This window comes from Pithys albifrons, chromosome 9 (assembly GCF_047495875.1).
Source record: "Pithys albifrons albifrons isolate INPA30051 chromosome 9, PitAlb_v1, whole genome shotgun sequence".
Taxonomy (NCBI): domain Eukaryota; kingdom Metazoa; phylum Chordata; class Aves; order Passeriformes; family Thamnophilidae; genus Pithys; species Pithys albifrons.
The window spans coordinates 19,077,885-19,097,972 of record NC_092466.1 but is presented as its reverse complement, the minus strand read 5'-3'; the positions used below and the strand labels follow the sequence as shown (position 1 = coordinate 19,097,972).

Below are 20,088 nucleotides of genomic sequence, written 5' to 3'. Positions count from 1 at the left end.
CAAAGTTATTTTTTTCTCTACAGAAAACACATCCCTAAATAAAACTGGCAATCAGTTCTCTAGAACTGTTTTTAAACATGGTTTTGGCTCTGCTGACATTAAGCGGGGAAACTACTTTTAAATCCAGTTCTTGAAAAGTAAGTTTAAACACAGGTGCCAGCTACTGCACTGTATCTACCAGAAGACTTCACAGTTTTAAGGACTATCTGAACTTCATAGCTTCCTGCGATGATGATCACGTATCTGCAGGGAAGAAAACACAGGCAAAGAGAAAAGACAACTGCTTAAAGGTCACAGTCCATTGCATTGTTATGGAAATAAATGAATTTTTGTTGGCTGTCCTGACTGTTAAGAGTCCAGTTCCTTGAAGCAGTCACTGTTGCTCAAGCATTGTATGCCAGAGGAAAGCAAGCCAACCAACAGCGGATGCTCTGTGTCCATGTGGCAAAACAGATTAAAAAAGGCATTCAATAAGTGTGGGCATTTCATTATTTAGAGCTTTTCATTCATCTGAGTTTTTCAAGAGGATATTTCAGTTCGGAAGAATAATGCCTAGACAGAGAATTTCTATGTACATTCATTTGGAATTCATGTGAGTGAAGCCAACTACTGAGAAAGAGGAATGGGAAAGGAAACCAAAATCATTTCCTTGATTTCAAAATACAAGCACTTTAAAGACTTTAGCTACATTTTAGAATAAATAACATGAATATGACTGGTGGTTATTTGGATTTGATTCTTTCACTTTGGAATGACATGGGACTAAAATCAAATTGAGATTGCACAGCAGTAAATGGATGTATGTACTACATACATCTTGATATATCCCAAGAAGAATATAAAGAACTTGTTGATTTGAATTTGCACTTCAGACTTGTTGAGTCTCATGTTCTGAGTAAGGTGCTAATTTTTTTCTGTTTATGCCTCATACTCTCTTTTACAGCGAATTCTGGATATGCTGCTGGAAGACTGTTAAGGTATGTTTAACAGGTGGGTCTTGGAGCTGAGAGGGAGCAGTACAGCCCTGCAGCTGGGAGTCAAATACTAGAAGAAGGTCCATTTCTCAGGAGAATTTTAAGAAGTTTTCTGTGATGCACCCATCCTGACCAAGGCTGGAGGTTACAAGCCATGTGAGCACATGCACAGGTATGTCAATTTTACACCACCTTGGATTCCCTACAAGCATTTTCCTGAGCATGCAGGTGTATCAAAACAAACATTCTGACTGACCTGTGGTATATCTTCTCTTCAATAGTACCTGCAGTGAGAAGCCTATACACAGTCACCTCTTTCTTCTGGCCTATTCTCCAAGCACGCTCCCGTGCCTGGAACACAAAAGGTTTGGTTAGCAGATATTAGCATCTTAACACCTGACAGACAGATAATGATAACACTGTTAAAAACTTGGTTTGGACATTTAGCACAGTTCAAGAAACAGTATTTCTACAGCATTACCAACCACTAATACAGACTAAGTCAGACACTTGGAGATCTCAGAGCTATGTAGGATTCTATCAAAAAGTTTTTTTCCCTGTCAAACACCTAAGCACCACATACTGCTATGGGATCTGATAAAAGAGAGTTCCACCACACACCCTGAGATAAAGAATGACTTCTAACAGTATGGCTTAGAGCAGCATTCAAAGGACATAGCTACATATCATTATCTAGTTACAAAGCCAATTTGAGCAACGCTCATTCTCCTTTTCATACCCTGCACTGTCACCATGAACAGTCGGCTTGCATAGCTTTACTCTCCCTTCAGAAACATCTGGCTTGTTTATTTATTTTAAAAACACACGTCATTTGCATTGTTTGTTTGACTGCACTGTAAACAGATTACAAGAATCCACAATACTGAAGAGCAGTATGGTATAACAGCATAAGGGAATGTGGTGGGAACCACTTAAACTGGCTTTGCCACAGGAGTAATCATAGTGTGGAACTGCACCCTAAGCAACCATTGCTGGGAACAGCAACTTCAGAAAGAACTATATAGTGCTTTAACACTATTTGAGAAGATAAATGTAATTTCATCTTCAGTTTTGTTTCAACTTAGTTGGTAAATGGAATGTAATAAAACAAACTCACCTGTGTGTCTACACTGGGATTCCAGTCAGGATCATAAATAATAACCCGGTCAGCACCAACCAAGTTAACTCCAATGCCACCAACACGAGTTGTTAAAAGAAAAAGAAATATGGATTTGTCCTGTAACACAAGAGAAAATTTACTAAAGAAAGAATTACCAAAGTGCAACATTAAAAAAAATCTTCATTCCTGTAATCTTTTATTATCAGCATTATTTGCAAAGACGCAAAGGGAGCCAAGAGAAGGAATACATTTCCTTGTTTATCTAGTATCTCCTCTGACAAATAAAAGTAGTCTAATCTAAACTTCATTTACTGTTGTCCAATAAAATTTCTTTTTCCCCTTCTCAAATGTGTTTTTTTTTCTTAGCAGAAAACCCAGCTTTAGTGTGACAGAAGTAACTTTTTCCCTCTCTCTCACCAGGAAAGTGATTTCAATGGACAGAACTCCCCAGTGTTGTGCCTCAAACCTGAAGCACTGTATTTAAAAACACACCAAAAAGGAACGCAAGAAGTTAACCATACTCACTAATAGGCATTCCTGTGTAGGATGCAACATCTCACCTCATTATATTTTGTTACAAGAGGCTGTCTGGAAGCTATTGCTGTGGTGCCATCCATCCTGAGGTAGGAATAATTTCTGTATCTCACAAAGACTTCAAGTATCTGCATCATCTGTTGTGATGGAAGAAAATTATTAAAATCCAGATATGAAGACCGAGCAACTGTCTGATCAAGCCACAGGAATTTCTGGTATGAACTGCAGTGTCACTCAAACAAGATGACAACCAAAAATGTGTGAATCTTAAATGAACAGAAAATTAGGGGGAAAAGAAATTACTTCTTTCACTGCTGAATGCCTAAGTAGAATGTTTGTGCTTGGTTTGGAAAGTCCAGGGCCTTAGTCTCAAGACAATTAAACAGATAAACAGTGCAACATTCCAAGGGAATCCACAGAAGAAAGACAAAATTGTGACCACATAGGGAAAACAACTGAAGGTCACTGTCTGTACTACTGGCCCAAAGCACCCAATTCTGAGGATTCAGAATAGTCTGTGATTCCATGACTCCGTGATTAGATGTGCACACCCACTACATAGAAACTGACTAACTATTCTACCCTCAAACTGCACAGTGGGACAGCTTGGTATGATATGGGTACAACTGATACAAGCTTCCACCCAGTATACTGAAATTGGGTAACACTGCCACAACACTGTGTCACTCCAGTACAGCTTACTGAGCTTGGGACCTGGTCTGCAATTATTCCAGGCAATAGCTATTTTGGTAATTTTTTCACTAAGATCTCAATTTTCTGAGAAGGACACTACAAAAGGTGTTTCTAATTACAAATCTTGTTGGAACACACACACACTTTTATTAGTTTTAGTGATAAATAAAACTAAAAATAATTAGCTCATCTTACCTGTCTTGACTGAGTAAAAAATAACACTCTGTGACCTTGCTTGTGCCATATTTTCAGCAAGGATTCTACCACTATCATTTTTCCAGAACGTTTCCAATATCCAAATTGACTTGATTCCTCCACTTCAGCATCTGATACAGACTTTGAAATGCTGGAACTATCAGACACAAAGTCAGGGTGGTTGCAAATCTTTCTCAAAGTTGATAGTCCTACAAGAATCTAAAGAATACATGATAAAAGTATTTTTATTTTCATGATAAATACTTGCATCTGTATGGGTTGTGGTTGAGACAAATAAACAGCAATGGATTAATCCAGTCATCATAAAAAAGTTTGGTTTTAATAATGGCTTGCTCTTTAGGGAAGTCAATGTATGCTAATATTTGTTTCCTCAAAAGTTTTAGGCAATATCACTACAAGAGAAGGTCAGTGAAATTTTATTTTCTTGTGAATTTATTCTGGTAACAAAAGAACTTTGCAAGGATTTCCACATTAGCAAAAGCAGTCCCTAGCTGCAACTCACAGTCAGATTTTTCCTACTCAAAGGAAAAATTCTACCAAGGTTGCTTCTTGCAATTATTGTATCTTTCCTGTCCAACTCCTGCCATATTAGCAGGCAACTTAAGACAGACAATAAGTATATGCACCAGAGCGCGTGATACACCCATCAGAATACACGGAAACAAAGAATGTATGAGTTAACATACTTGATCAAATAGACAAAGCTGAAATTACCATTTTTGATGCCAGGTTAGAAGGGTTCTGTTCAGTTATTCACTTCATAATACTACAAGTGTTATTTATTCTTCTGATATAATGAGCACTCATTAAAATAGACTACCTTAAAACAGCAAATCCCTCAGTCTTCTAGCACAGCAAGTTGGATGGGCCTGCTCATAATTTGTGGTTTGTTTGCACAACAGGGTTTTTGTTTTTCAGTTGGGGTTTGGTGCTGTGACCACAAAACATCTAATAAAAGCACTGACACTTACTGTTCAAAATTTTCAGAACCCTAGCAAATATAATAGCCCATTCTGTTACATCTTTGGTAAATTTCTGCAGATAGTCTTGTACAAGCCATCTCTTGAAGATCAAGTTCCTTAAAATAGTTTTCACTGGGATAATTAAAATGGCTAGGCACTTGAAAAAACTTGGCCACTAAGTTTTGTGAGATCTAGAAAAAAAAAAGTCAAAACAGGAATAAAGCATTTGCTTCCCTTTCTTATCAGAATCCAGCTAGAAGAATGCAAAGGCCAGTCCCTGACTTTATCCACCAAACTCTACCTGTCATTACCCTTATTAATGCCCACCTGCATGTCTCCATTGAGAATCTGGTAAACTTCTTGAGAGTTGATATAATTTTGATAGATTTGACGCTGTTCCTCTGTCAAACGGCAAAAGAGGACCTACAAAACAAAACAACCACTCAAGCCCAACCTGTGAATTTTAAAATTTTACAATGTTTTACAGTAAAGCTTCATAGATGTCTGACATACTGAATTACTAAGCTAAAAGATACTGCACAGAAAAAATTAGAAATAAAAAAAATTATATATAATTTTTAGAGAATGAACATAATCACTAAGTTGAGTTTCATGAGGGTTTATGTGCTATTTCCCAGCTTTGTTTTCCCCTCAAATTGCTTTAGTTTTGGAAGTGTTGCCATTTTCCAGTTTTAATGAGGTAACTGTGCAACGTTAACATTCTCTCAAAGCTGATTATAGGAAATGCTTTCCATTGTGGGTTTGTTATGTCTCTTACAACTTGCAAATTCTTACTACCTCATGGGAAGGTTAGTACATGTTATCCGCTCTGTCGTTAGACTTTGAGTGTGAGCATATAATGATTTTTCAGATGCTTTGATGGGCTAAAACGGAACAAAACCACTTCCTCGCATCCTGCAAGGTACCCAACATTATGCTGTAAGTCAAACTGAGGTAGTGCCCTGTGACTGACAAGAATAAAAATCAAATTTGTTTTATATGGGCATGATTGCATTCTTTAGATTAAGTAGCCCAGTATACTTTGAAGTATGTAGAAATTAAAAAAATTATTAAAAATATTGCTAGACTGCATAGCAGAAACAGTATGGCCTACTTGTTTATTATGTACCTTAAAACATTGTCTTACGAAGACTAGCACATCTACTTCTCTTTTAGAGGGAGAAGACAGGAAGGCAATGAGGAGAAAATATGAAAGCCTGAAGTAGTGAAACACAACTGGCAACGTGTCTAATAATTACTACAAGTGAGTATTTGTAGGAATTTTAGTCAACTCATACTTTCAACCTCTTCCACTTTGAATCAAAATCTTTCCTAAAAAATTATTCCACCCTGTAGTAAAGCAAACAAGTTTTCCATCAAAGAGTAATATTTTGGAAATTTATTAGAATGTATAGGTCAGCTAGCGTGCAATATGAACAACTGCCATCAAGTATTTCTCTATTATTTGCTGCCCAACCTAATCTTTTTACAGCAGGAAACAGTGCTAAAGTGTTTCCTGCTGTAAAGAAGGAAACAGACAGAACTCATTTCTATGCACTTGAGACCTAGCAGGACAATATTAAACAGACCTGACTACACTTCCTCTATCTTTTGCTTTTTAGATGAGTGCACTTGGAGAGAACTTGCAAGACTGCTGCCATCTAATACTCAGAACGCTGGTGAAAAGAACCTGAATCTTGAAAGCTCTACATCTTCTCTTTAGTTAAAATAGCATTTCATCTGCTATTAGCACAAATTATTTCCAAATGACCAGGAAAGACTGAATTTTGGGGAGGGTGAGGACTCAGATCTAGTAGTGAAGAGATAAGCAAACCTGTTCATTTTTATCTGGAAGTGAAAGGCTCATTTTCACGTCAGCCTTCATTCTTCTCAGCAAGTAGGGGTTTATGGTGTCCCGTAACACACAGGCACATTTGTATGCAGTTTTTACCTGAAAACAGGAAGAAAAACCCCACAAGTTGTATTTTGATTCTTGATATTAATTTTAGCAACAAGCAAAATTCCCTAAGTAATGATAGGAAAATTTTAACAAAATTAGATGGCTTATATTTGCCATGGATCTACAGTTAAATATTCAACATAATACTAACTGCAATAAAATTCATGCTAGCAACAATCAAATTGAGTAAGTTTTCCTTACAACAGATTTGTCTTTGAAAAGAGATCAGAAGCGAGGTATTTCATTAGAAACCAAGAAAGAAGTGAGTATAAATTTACACAACACCAAAATCTTAATGAAAAAGTGCTAATACATGTGCTGAAGACCAAAAAAAAAGCCTGCAGCAATGGTGGTTACTAGACAATAAGCAAAGATTAGTGCTCACTTGAGTCTACTTGAAAAAAAAAAATCAGTACAAGAAAATCCCCATGATCACAGAAACTAAAGGTCACTCTGGCCTTAAATGGAGCACATGGTTCTACAATGGGTAAAGGATGTGTGAGATGGGTATTAACTGTATGTAATGGCTAAAAATACCTTAATTTCTCTTAAAGCAAAACAAAGAATATAATAAATTAATGATATGTAAAAAATGAAATAGAAAGTTGAATTTAGTATATTATTAAGATTTAGATAAGGGAAGTACTTAAACTCAAAAAGAAAAAACTTCAGAAATGCATGTGTGCATTACAAAGAGTAACAGGATACAACTTACTAGCATTTACACAAAAGTTACTCTGCAGATTATGATGCAGACTATTTATCATCTAATCTGAAAAATGTTCTCAGTCAATATTGAGAATCACAGCTACAAAGACTGACATTCAAAATAATTTTCTAAATATGTTTTTGCTTTCAAAATTAGTTTATCTTTCAGACTTCCAACACCTACTTTACCTTTTAAAACAAAAGTAGTTTTCAGCTTGGATTTAAGGATCCCTCTTACTGCATAATTTGCCAAAACTTCATATCAAACAGGAAAATTCTACTTAAGTACATCAAAATATGAGATCAGTCACCTTCCACCTCATGTATTTTATCTTTATTTCATATCAAAGAATACTTCTAATGATTTAAACTTCATGGCTTTTGACAAGAAAACCCTGCATAAAAGCTGTACCCCTGTATAAATGAAATGGTCTCATTCAGTTGAATGGTTCTTTTTCACATAGAGCAGTAAAACACACATGCAACTCTTTTTTGTGTTACTGTCTGGAATATACAGCATGAAGTACATTTAGATGTCAGTTTAAAAACAACATAACAGTTCCTCCAAGCAAAGTGCTATTTTTGATGCATTTACCTGGACAGGAGAAGCATTGCAATATCCTCCCATGGTTATTGGGACAGAAAACTGCTCCATGAACACAGGTAGTGTTCCCAATTTTCCTGGGAATATAAAGTCAAAGAGGGACCAAAGCTCCTTTAGGTTATTTTGCATAGGGGAGCCAGACAAGATGATTCGATGGGGTGTGCGGAACTATTAATAAAAACCACAAAAGCAAAAGAAAGTTATTTTCATGGTTCATGGTGTAACCTGCCTCCTGCCTCGGAGTGTATTCAACTTCACCATCAGTGAATTCTCATGTTAAAATATGTGGCTTCATATTCATGAAAAAAATAGCAGTCCATAAACTGTTGGCAGAAAATTCACATCAGCAATCTGACATTTATCCCCAATGGTAAATTACTACGCAATTTAAAATTTCTGATTTCTTTTCTCTGCCACACTTCCACAAATTTATTCATGTAAACTCATTAAAAACACTAAGCAAATTAATTAGTCAAATACAGACAATTGTGATTTATGCTTTTATTCTTTATTAATGATCACACATATATTTTTATGATCGGCTTTTAGATTTTGGAACCTCCGCCCAGAGCACTTAAATTTATTTTTAATAAAGTACCTGCTTGCATGCAAGTGTGACTGCAGCATTTGGATTTCGGATTTTGTGACCCTCATCCAGAATCACATAATGCCAATCATACATGTGGATGTTATCCTGCATCAGTCGAATGTATGAATAAGATGTAATTAGAATTCCATGGCATGAAGCAATTTCATTAATTAGTTTCACCTAAAAGCAAAAGATGCATATTGTCAGTGAGACACAAATCTCAGCCCTCCTGAACTGCACACATAGAGAGGTCTGCTATCCAATGTTTGTATAAAAAGTTTTGTAAAAGCAGATACATAATATACTTTGCAAAAAAAAAATAAGCTTGGGCAAGATTTTGATGATATGATTTTTAGCTCATCTGTAAAAGAACGAAGCATTTGAACACCATGTTATAATATGTGTTATAAGACTGGTCAGAAGGAAAGAGTAGGGTTTATTTTTTTAAAGGCAATGTCTAAAAAAGCAAGCACTGATTTGAATAACGCAACTGGTTTCTTCAAGTCCTCCTACACTCATGCCACAAACACACCTTTGTGTACTGCAAGCAAGATCTAGAATGTCAGAGGAAAATTAAACAAGCAAAAAACTGAAAAACAATCACAAAAATCTATTTGGTTAATCCTAAATTCTGTCTAACCTTTCTCATTAACAGGATTAATATATTTGTTATCAATCTTCAAATTTTGTGCTATAACCTTCCATGGGTTTTTAGTAGCCTTTATAGTTGCAAATTATGTAGGGCAGAGACCATCTGTGTCACTTCCCACAGTATTCAGGACTCATCTTTATTGCACTTATCCTCTACATAAAAATCTAGAGGACTTAAACAGAAGATGATGGGCTGGGAAGCAATTAGGGGCAAAACAAACATACTCATGTAAAAGAAAAATGGAAAGTAGAACCACCACAGAATTAGTTAAATGAAAGACAAAATCCTGATTAGTTGAAGTGCCTTTAAGAAAACAAAACCCAAAAATCAACAATAAAAACCCCCACAAACAAACCCAACAAAAACAAAAGGGAAAAAATCTTAGATGGTGTTAAAGGTCTGTGATCTTTTATAGTAAAATTAGTTGCTCACACATACCTCAAGCTTTAAAGCTCTTTTCAAGAATTTCTACTTTCTGATTATCATTTCCTGATAAAACCACAACACATTATTTAATGTTGGCATCCCGATTCTCAAGAGAATACACAATCTTCAAAGCAATTTGTATTACAGAGAGAGTACGATTTCTATGCAGGTGTGGACACCCAAAGCTTAATTCTATGTGGTACATTATCCACGGTCTGCAACTTTTCTCGAGTCTCAGCAATGGCTTATCATAGAATATTGTAGACATCTCTACCCAAACACTTAAGTCAAATCATCTCGGGCGATTTAAAATTAAAAGCTTGTAAAATATGTAACCTCTCCTAATTTTTGCAATTAATAGGTATGTCTGCAATTAGCCTGACTTACAGAATGCTACACTCTTGTCATTAAAAGATGTTTTGTGAAAGTGCTTCTGTTATTATGGAGGCTCAAGAGACCAATCCCTCCTAGAGGGCAAACAGTGGACTAGTAGAAAACAACAGCCATAAATCACGCTGTCAGGTAGCAGAGAGAACAGAAGTGAAACACAGACACATGAAGGCCATTCACTGCAAACACACCACAGCAGAATCCTAGTCAGGATTTACTGAACCTGTAATTAATTAAAGTTTCCTTCGAGCTAAATTTTTAATAAACAAGGATTTGTGCTGACAATGAAGAAACACAATTTTATCAACTCAGACTACAACACTTACTCTCTTTTGATTGCATTACGTACTTTCTCAGAGGTTGCCTTCACTTTAGCTGCAGCTCTTAGAATAATTTTAAATATTTTAAAATATGGTAACAGAATTAATATTGCATACACATTCTTGAGGGTGTGGCATTTCAGAATTTATGCTATTTTATAATGTATTCTTTAATTCACAATTCCTGTTTGGTTAGATTAAGGCATTTTTAATTCAATTTTACTTTTTTATCATGAAATACATTTCAATGAAGTATAGGAAAAAAAATCTGCTTAAGAGAGACATATCCTACTAAAGCCAAAAAATAACACAGCTGTTAGTTGTTAGCCAGTTTTGAAATTCTGAACTTTGGCCTTTATATGATGCTAATGAATGGAGGAACATGTGAGTAGACTAATTATGAACTTGCGTTTCTGTTCAGCACAGTACTTCAGGCCTTTAAAACTCAAGGACAGTATTTTCTCCTAAGTTGGGGAGGTAAGTTAACTGTGTTGCCTTGTCTTCACTGGGACACATGCAATGTACAAAGACCGGATGATTTTTGACAAGCAGCATTTCTTAAGGCTAAAATCTTTATTCTAAAGACACAACTTTAACCAAATGCTTTTTTCCTGTTGGTACCTCACAGTACCTACAAGTTTGTTTCTGAACGTACAAAAACAGGACAATTTTTTTGACTTACAGAAATAATGTGGGGTTTTTTTTGATAAAGTAGTCTTTCAAAACTTTTTAAGGGGTCCTGGATCCTGCATTGTTGTATATTAAAAACGGTAATTTTCTTAGACAGATATCTATATATTAAGACTAAACTTGAAGAGAGAAACTAGTGGTAACTACAAAATTCTCTAAACATTCAGATACCTTTGAGGCACGTGTGAACTTAGAGAAAGTATGTAGTCACTTACACAACCATATTTCACTTGTGAATCAAAAATGCACTCTTCAGCAGCCTTATCACTATCTCATAACCAACCATTAAGCCCGGACATCCATAAATTCAACATATAAAACCTCTTTATTATTTCCCTGCCCCCAACAAAACAATCTAAATGGCACCATGAAGAGGCTTCAAAAGAATACATTAGAACGTTTAATAATGTAAAAGTTGCAATAAGAAGAGCTAGAGCACTTAGTACATATTTAACAGGAATGCTACTTCTTGGGGCATGATACTAAGCTGAGTGTGGTCCTTAACTCAGAGCCTTTAGCTACTCTGTTGTGAGGGTAGAAGGTCTAAAATTTTCAATGTGTAGTCATCTTCAAGTAGATGGTTTCACAGCTGCAATTGCTGACAATTGCTTTTGAGAGCTGCATTTTGTGTCTGCATTTAACCAGAACAATGGAATGCAAAAATACAGCTTTACAAATGGTATGTGATTACCATCAGAAAGAATTGTTAAACTCACTTAAACTGTTAAACTTGTTCGAAGAGATCAAGAAATTAAAACTTCAGCCTTTAAAAAACTTCAGTATTTAAAAAATACAGCCTCTTTCCATACCCACTATGTTAAACAAGATAACCACAGTTCATGTTGCCTCTTACGTAATGCTTATGTGCCAACAGAAGTTTTGAAAAAAAAGGACAAGCTCTTTGTACAGAATGCTGTTTTTCCAACACTTGCAGAGCTTTCTTCTCCTTACTTTCTGTTCTGTATCATAAATAAAATGCTATACACTACATTATATTTACTTGTTTGTTTTCTCTCATCCTTAGAGGTCTGAAAGCACTCAATGTTTACAGATCAGATTTAAACATAAACCATAGTAGGAGCTTAATAGCATAAGGCAGCACCATAGGACACATTTAGCCACAAATGCTATACCTTGTTCAAACTGAAAGCTGACTTCACAGAGGAAGACTTACTTAAAAGGGTTTTTCCTACTGCTTCCAACCTAAGCACATTTTTCATCATAGAAGAACCAAATGATCTTCTGTGAATAATAATAATAATAACAACAACAATGATAATAATAATGGCAAGTTTTACATTTCATCCAAACGCCTTAAACTAGCTCAAAAGCCTTGGAAAACCCTCCAAGCTGGTCATCATCTAAAATACCAATCTGCCTTCCCAAATTGTGGGTAGCTGAAGGTCTTAAAATTATCAGGCATATTTCATGGCATGAAACTGGAGCTTTTCATTCCTTTCCTTTACTGCCAAAACTTTCTACCTTTGTTATTTTAACAAAGGAATAAAGTAATCTCTCTTTTGAAGCTTTTACATATGCTAAAAACCTACAGAAATATTGTAACACCAGAGGTATCTAAGTGGGATGTCTCAGTGACTGATCTGAAACTGGCTGACAAGATGGGCAGTCAATCTAGTGCTCGCAATTCAGACTATTATTTTATATTATTATTGTGAAAATCCTGTAATTTCTTGCAAAGAAAACCTAAGTGGAGTAGGAAGAAAGGATATTTCAAGCTAAAAATTGGCGAGCCTTTCACTTACCACATTGCTCAGAAGTCCTTTTGTGACACTACCAAAGTGCAACAACTGAACAGATATGCAAAGTATTGCCTAGTATCAGTTTATGATAAAACAGAGCAGATGTTTCCCCCACTCTTCACTGTCAAGTGAAATACTTCTGTGGGTAAGCCTAAAGAAGTGGGAGACAGGCTCTTGCACTGATGCTTTTGTACCTTAGAAAGTGCAACAGAAAATGCCCATTCATAAAAGCATATAATTTCACCAATGTTGAAAGATTTAGTATTTTCTAGTATTTCAGGATTCCTGAGAATGTTATGTAACAATTATGTACATTTATCGCACCTAAACATCAACTTAAATTTCATGAAATGAAACTTCAGCTGTTGTCTGTTTCTGCTATGAAATACTGTCTTGCCTTATGGGATATCAGTCATAGATGAAATTTTTTTTGTAAAATTCTCATTCAGTAGTTTCATAATTATTCTTTCTCTCTTCCTTAGAAATCACCTGTCCCTCTTTCACAGGCCTGCAGAGAACAAGCTGCAATACTGTGTTTTTTCACAAACAACCTGCTGGCTAACCACTACAGGATAATGTAGTCCTCAAAATCCACTGATATCTTTGCTGTCAGATGTCCAGTTAATCTGGAGGACAATTACTTTCTTCCACTTGTTCATAAAATTCTAACATCATCAGAGGCTGAAGTGACCTTTCTCACTTCAAAGCTGATAACAAAGTTAATTTCCCCAATCCTTTCCTGGCAAGTTAGCTGTCCAGCACAAAACTCTTCTCATTTACTTTGTGATAAACCACAACACACTAACAGAATAACAGGTAAATCCTAGAACTGTCAAGTTAATTCTGAATAGGTCTGTGCAACACTGAGATCACAGGTGCCCAGTGAGCTGGCTTTTGGCTAGGTAAAATTAATCTCAATCAAAGAATAAACATATCTTCTTACACAGTCTAGACACTATTTCTTAATTTATTTCTTAAACTTACTTAGGTTTATACGCTATACCAGAGCATAAGGACAGAATGGTCACTGGATGAGCATTTTAAATTTAACATGTGCAAAAGTAGTCTCCTGTAATGCCACAAGTTGTCATAGGATGGAATTTTCAAGAGATCAGATCAACACAAAAGTATTCACAGAAAGAATGTATATTGAAAATAAATCCTAGGCAGGAGTAAATCACCTGTCCTGTATTTTTCATGATATATTTTCAATGTACAAGTGTTATTCATGCTAATAAATTGTTAGTAAACTCTTACTGCAGGTGTAAGGGCCACTAGGATGGGAAAGGTGTGCATTTTTATCGTACTTTGGCTTGCTCTTCTCTGATTAAGAGGCATCTAAGAAAAAACCTGCATGAGATTAAGACCATATTAGCAGTGACACTTTTTAAAGGATATGGTTGCAGCGCTTAGAACATGGAAGCATTAGAATCAGTTCTCTAAATCTGCGCTATTTAAAGTGCTCATGTGGTATCCAAATTCTTTTAAGTTGTTGAACATGCATTTTTAGGAGGACAATGGGAAGGTGAAGTCCTCAAAATCTGACTATTTCTACAGATGGAAAAATTTGAGCCAGTCTGTCAAGTCCATTAATTAACAAATAGCCCAAAATAAGCACACATGAGTTAATTTAGGAAGACATGCAAGAATGTTATTGAGGTCAACAGACTTTTAGAGCTTGAAAACACACCAAGTTAATTGAACAACAGGAAGCTATTAGCACATTAGAGTGTGCTATTCCTTTTTTGCCATGTGCTGTAACTGCATCAATTACCTCAGAACACGTTTAATCAAGTGCAATTAAGCATCATATCATTTCAATGTTATTACAAGAAATTCAATAAATATTTAAAGATAAATTTAGAAATACTTTGCTGAATACTGAAAATCCATTTAAGCATCTGAAATACGAGGATAGGGGAAAGTAAGAATTTAAGTTTTTCTTGTTTTGTTCCTGCAAGCTACCAAAGTTTGAAACTTCAAACAAGTCAGGCTTCCTTACCGAATAAACAGACTAAGAACATGCCTATGAAGAGAGTGGTAAAGAAAATTAAAAAGACAGAAAGGGCAGTGCTTGAAACAATGAAAACTAGCAAAATAACACTGTCATTAAAGAAAATGAAATTAAGTGATGATGTCAACTGGCAGTGACCAACTGAAGTGAAATTGCATCAGATCACAGAAATGCAAGAAGAGAATTCGTAAGTGTTAGTAGCACATATCTGGGGTACAGGCAGTCTAGTCATTAACTCCTAGCATGGACTACAGTACAAGGAAGCCTCCAGCAAGAAATCTGTTAGTATGTTTAATTTGTTCAGGCAATGCAATCATAATGCGCATCTATTCCATGTGACCCCCTTTTCCTCCAGTTTACTAATAAAGCTATACAAAACAGTCAACTTTTTTTCTTTTAAAACATTGAGAGAATGGCCACAAGCTCATTCCTACATAGAAACATTCAGGAACAGGGGATTTTTTTTTTTTTTTTCTGCTAGTGCCAAGAAAAAAAAAAAGAAGTCTTTGTAGAATTACAAAATGGATGTCAACCATTACCTTACTCTTGGTATAAGAACCAGTTTCATGGAGAACAGCGACTCTAAATGGAGGCCACCAAGTGTGGAATTCTTTTACCCACTGATGCAACACAGTAGCTGGACAAACAATCACTGTTGGACCCAATCCCTGGTACCTAAAATAAAAGAGCATTCAAGGAAAAAAAATCTTCAATGTGAAATAAATACTTGGTATTAAGTGGCTCCTTAAAATACACACATATTAAAATAAAACACTTTACAGTTTGAGTGGAATATGAGAGTTATGGAAATTAATTGGCACTTGGTTTTCCTGCAAGTCTGTTTTTCAAAGGAAGATGAAGAAGGTACCACTAAAAGAATCTATCCATTGAACATTTAGTGGATGCATCTATCAAGATAAACAGAAATAGAAACGCTCCAAACAATAAGGCATAAGGGAACTTCCTCCTGTGATATTACAAATCAGATTTTAGTGACTGCTGTTTCTCTAAGAGAAAAGAAATCATTAACAAGCAATTATTTTATTACTTCTATTATACAGAATGTGTAGCTAGAGTCTCACAAATAGACTTACACACAGGTGTTCTGCTTCATGTTGGTAATATACTATACTATCATCACCATAATTTACAGATTAGACAAGGACTCTAAAGCAGCAGACTATTTTATCTATGGAAGTTGAGGCCTGAGCTCAGGTCAAACTGTCTCGTAAGTTTCTTATTCATAATCATATGATTGTTTCTGAGAAGTACTAAGGGAGTTTGAAACTAAGTCTCTGTATATTAAGTTCAGAGCTACTCTTAAGGTTAAAAAGGGAAAAGTCTCTCCCACAACAGCCAAACAAGAAATATCACCACCACAAATAAATACCAACAATTATACAGGAAATATACTAAGTAATGGTTACTAGCAGTTATTTTTAAAACATATTTGCTCTTTAAAAACCAGAAGAAAATGACTTTGCAAACAAAGGCAATAGCTACAGTTATCCCACACTGATCTGCACCTGGTTGACTATGTTCTATTCAATGCAAATGGTAATAAACAATGCAAAAGATCACAGTATACATTCAAGATCACACATATAGCAGTAAAGAAGGATTTCTCAGACACCAGCAATACCCTGCTTTAAAAAAAGCCAAATCTCTTAATGTCTTCAGAAACTGCTGATGTGAAGAAATAATATTCTTCATTAAAGGCTAATACATATGGAGAATAACAACCTGGATGTTGCTTATGCACAAGTACCATGACACAACTTTAAATAGTCTAATTAAAAAAATCCCAACAATCCAAGGGAAGTAAGAACTCAAGAGATGTAAAAACCAGCTCCAGCTATGCTATGAATCCAAATAACCACTGCTACTGCTCTTAAAAACATCTATAGCAAAAAAGCCAACTTTCCCAGAACATACTAGTTTCTTGCTCTTCAGGGGTTGTAATAAAATACCTCTGTTTATTCCCCTGGTCTGTATCACATAAGCTCACCTGCTGGGTTCATACAGCGGTTTTTTCACTCCCCTCAGCTTAACGAAGAGTTCACACCTCCTTTGATCAATTTTCAGAAAATCCACTCCCCCTCCACTTGGCTGTGTGAAACCTCTTCTGTGTCTAGTCTGGCTCTAACTGCTTTCCACTAGCCAGTATTTTATTATTCTCTCGAGGGTTTTATTTATTTATATAAAAGAGCCATCTAACTTCTTCCTGTCTGAGCCGTTTCACAAAACTAAACAAATCACATACTTCTGCTCACTACACTTAGGAGGCATCCTCCATTCTCCTAATCACTGCTACAGGTTTGCTCTGCTGTCCATCCACTTTATATTTGTTTTCCTTGAACAAAAGTAACACTAAAAACATTTGAAAAAGAAGTCTTACTGATGCATTGTACCAAGATAACACTGGACTTGTTCTTACTGCAAATATATTGTCATAATGTTATTTCATCCCTCTTTCACATCTGCATTGTTATAATAGCTTATGGTCAATATAATACATGATCAATATACTCAAAATCTCTTTCTTCTATTGCTCCTGGTTTATAAAACCCAAATTCACAAGAAGTATCCTTTATTTGTTGTTATTTAATTGGATGCAAATGGAATTGCACATAAGATCTATTTCTGCAACTTAATACCATGGAAAAGAAAGCTGTAGTCATACTATATTTATAATCTTTAAGTACCCAAAAATTTAGCAGAGGAAAACATATTGCATTATAACCAACTCTGTTGCCAAGGTCTGGCAAATCATGCTTTCAAGCTGAAATGATAACTAAACCCTGGTGAAAATAAAAGAACAGGGCAACAAGAGCAGTTCTCTGGGGCAGTGGAGTTTTATTTACACAGGCATCATGGAAATTAATCTCTGCCACTCATAGTAGAGATTGAGCTGTCTATGATTGTATCTCCGTATCTTGAAGAACACAGATGGGTAAATAATCAGTGTATAAACTTTCTGTCAGTTTCTCATCTGATCTCTCAAATAAAGGAAGCAAAGTCTGTAGTCAAAGGTAACATATTTGTGAAATACAATAATATATTTGGAAACAAGGAAACTTGTGGACTCCCAAGTCTTCAACAGGTTTCAACAGAATTTCAACCCAGATCCAGGGCTAGAGATAGGTCATTGAAGTTTGCTGATGCTTTCCTTTTTCCCTTGTGAACGGACAGTTGGTTTGAAAGCTGTTGCTTGTTCCAACTGTCTCAGCTTGTCTAAATAAAAGATCTTCCCCCTTTCAAAAATCTTGCTTTCCTTGTATCTTTACACCACCACAACTGCAGCACCTGTACTGATACATCACAACATTTGGCTTTTTCCACTTTCATCTCAATAACTGTTAAAAATGAGACGACACTGTAATTTTTGTAACAGTTTTACTCCACGTAATAAGTAGTTCCTTACTTCAGTCAGTCTTCAGGTTCCTTCAAAATCAGAAAAATACATCCAGGCATGCTGACAACACACCTGTGCTCACTCCTAATGGCAGCTTTGCAGCCAGGCTGACCAGAAGGTCTCCTGCTTACCAGAGTATACATCTTTCAGATAGGAACAGTTAACCAGTATTACTGCCCTCTTAGTCTGTGTGAGGAAAATACTGAACTATGAAAGATCAAGTAGTTGAGACCCTCTGCCTTACAGCACACAAGCAAAACCAGAGCAAGTTTCACCAAGAAATTAAACCTTGTTTCCTCCCATGGAACTACTATCATGATGGTCTTAATCACATGCTCCAGTCAAAAAATGAAACTCAACACATTATCTTACATGGAGATAGAGCACTGCAATGTTGGTGTGCAAATAGATTTTGGCCTTTTCAAACTTTTACTGTAGTTTTGCACTATATAACAGTATCAAGAGATGTCCCTAAAGGACTTCCATCAACTCAGTGGTATCCCAAGTTAGGTAGGGAATATAACCTCACAAAATGATCTGTACAGTAGCATCCTTAACCAGGCAACCATATAGAAGTATATCAACTGGCCTGAGCGATGAAAGACCTGTTTTCAACCTCTTTTTTAATGAAAAGGCTACAGTGGGAAGGAACTGGAGAAAAGACAGGAATATTTTCTCTTTAAAGAATTATTTTATAATTCCTGTGCATGCTGCACATAATTTAAACATACTTTTTTTTTTAGTATAGTCCTATGATAGTTGCTAAATTGCATGTAGCCATTTATATCACAAACAGGGCAACGGAAGTAGAAAAATCAAGTAGTATTCATGAGTGCATTTGCAAATCCAGGGACACAAGCAAATATCTTGCTGGCAATTTCATCTATAAAGAAGAAATTTTAAAGCATTGTTCAGTAACAAAAAACCATCCTGTAAAAAAAAGGCCAGTCACAGAAGCATACATTTTGAAAAAGAATAACAACAATTTAAAAAAAAAACCCAAAACAGATAGAAATTCCTCTCTATAAGTTACTGTTTTTACTATTACTACTATTTTTTGGGAATGGATAACTCCCTGCCCATCAGAAATTCTAACTTTCATTGCAAATCAGCTTGTTACTTCCTGTAAAGCATTTACCTGGTGGCTTGCCAGAACAAATATTTTAATGTAAAATTTAATAAATGGAACTAAAGGTATTATATCTAATTTAAAATTCCATATTGTGTAAACTATTGATATTAATGTAATTGAGTTTGTAAACAATCCATTTGTGGAAGGCAACCTTAGACACTGTATTGACCCAAAATATCTAGTGCGGCTCATCTGCAAAATGAAGCATCAATGCCTGGAATTCATTAAAAGTGTTACATGTTTAATTTTTCCTGCCCTACAGCTCCATTGTCTCGTAAAATTTTTCCTTTGATGTCCCCCACTAAAAGAATTAAAGGAATATTGTAATTGAAATGTCATTAATAATTCACAGGACCGTCCTCCACCAGCAATACATCTGATGAAATATTAATTGAGCTCCACAGACTGACAGTCTGCAGAGGAGCACTTGCCTGTAATTTGAACCACGAGTCCTCATATTGCTGTAGCTCAGACCTGCCAAGAAGGCAATTATCTGGATGGTCTTGCCCAATCCCATCTCATCTCCCAGAATTCCTCCTGCCTGCTGGCAGTGCAATTCCCAGAGCCACCTAACACCTGTCTGCTGGTACCTAAAACAAGGAAAAAGAAAATGGCAAATGTTTGATAATATAGATCATAACAGAAAGTACTCATGAATTAATCATTTGGCAAGGTTCTCATACTAGTTACAGTAACATGCTGGATGTGTGTTTTACATGAGTGCTGTATTTACTAGGTCATACATTTTTGATGGCTCAGACATTACATGTGACTTTCATTCTTTATGCAACACTAAAACATTTCTAATTAAACTGATAGTCATGGTAATTAGACGGTATTTTATTTCATATACATTTTAAGTGTTAAAAGCAACTTGGAAAGCTATTCCTACGGAGCATTATCTTCTCACAAAAGACAACAATGTAAGG

The 20,088-nt window shown here is 35.7% G+C and overlaps 1 protein-coding gene across 2 annotated transcripts in view; it reads right to left on the bottom strand.

Moving 5' to 3' along the window:
• Positions 1-20,088, bottom strand: part of ERCC6 (ERCC excision repair 6, chromatin remodeling factor) — a 49,277-nt gene that overhangs the window by 8,180 nt on the left and 21,009 nt on the right. For both annotated transcript variants that reach the window (XM_071563323.1, XM_071563324.1), the window contains exons 7-16: positions 19,591-19,749; positions 15,152-15,287; positions 8,370-8,540; positions 7,763-7,939; positions 6,334-6,450; positions 4,827-4,922; positions 3,517-3,735; positions 2,655-2,765; positions 2,092-2,211; positions 1,231-1,325 (exon numbers count right to left, since the gene is read on the bottom strand). In XM_071563323.1, the coding sequence (XP_071419424.1) occupies positions 1,231-1,325; positions 2,092-2,211; positions 2,655-2,765; positions 3,517-3,735; positions 4,827-4,922; positions 6,334-6,450; positions 7,763-7,939; positions 8,370-8,540; positions 15,152-15,287; positions 19,591-19,749 (1,401 nt within the window). The remainder of the gene's footprint in view (positions 1-1,230; positions 1,326-2,091; positions 2,212-2,654; positions 2,766-3,516; positions 3,736-4,826; positions 4,923-6,333; positions 6,451-7,762; positions 7,940-8,369; positions 8,541-15,151; positions 15,288-19,590; positions 19,750-20,088) is intronic.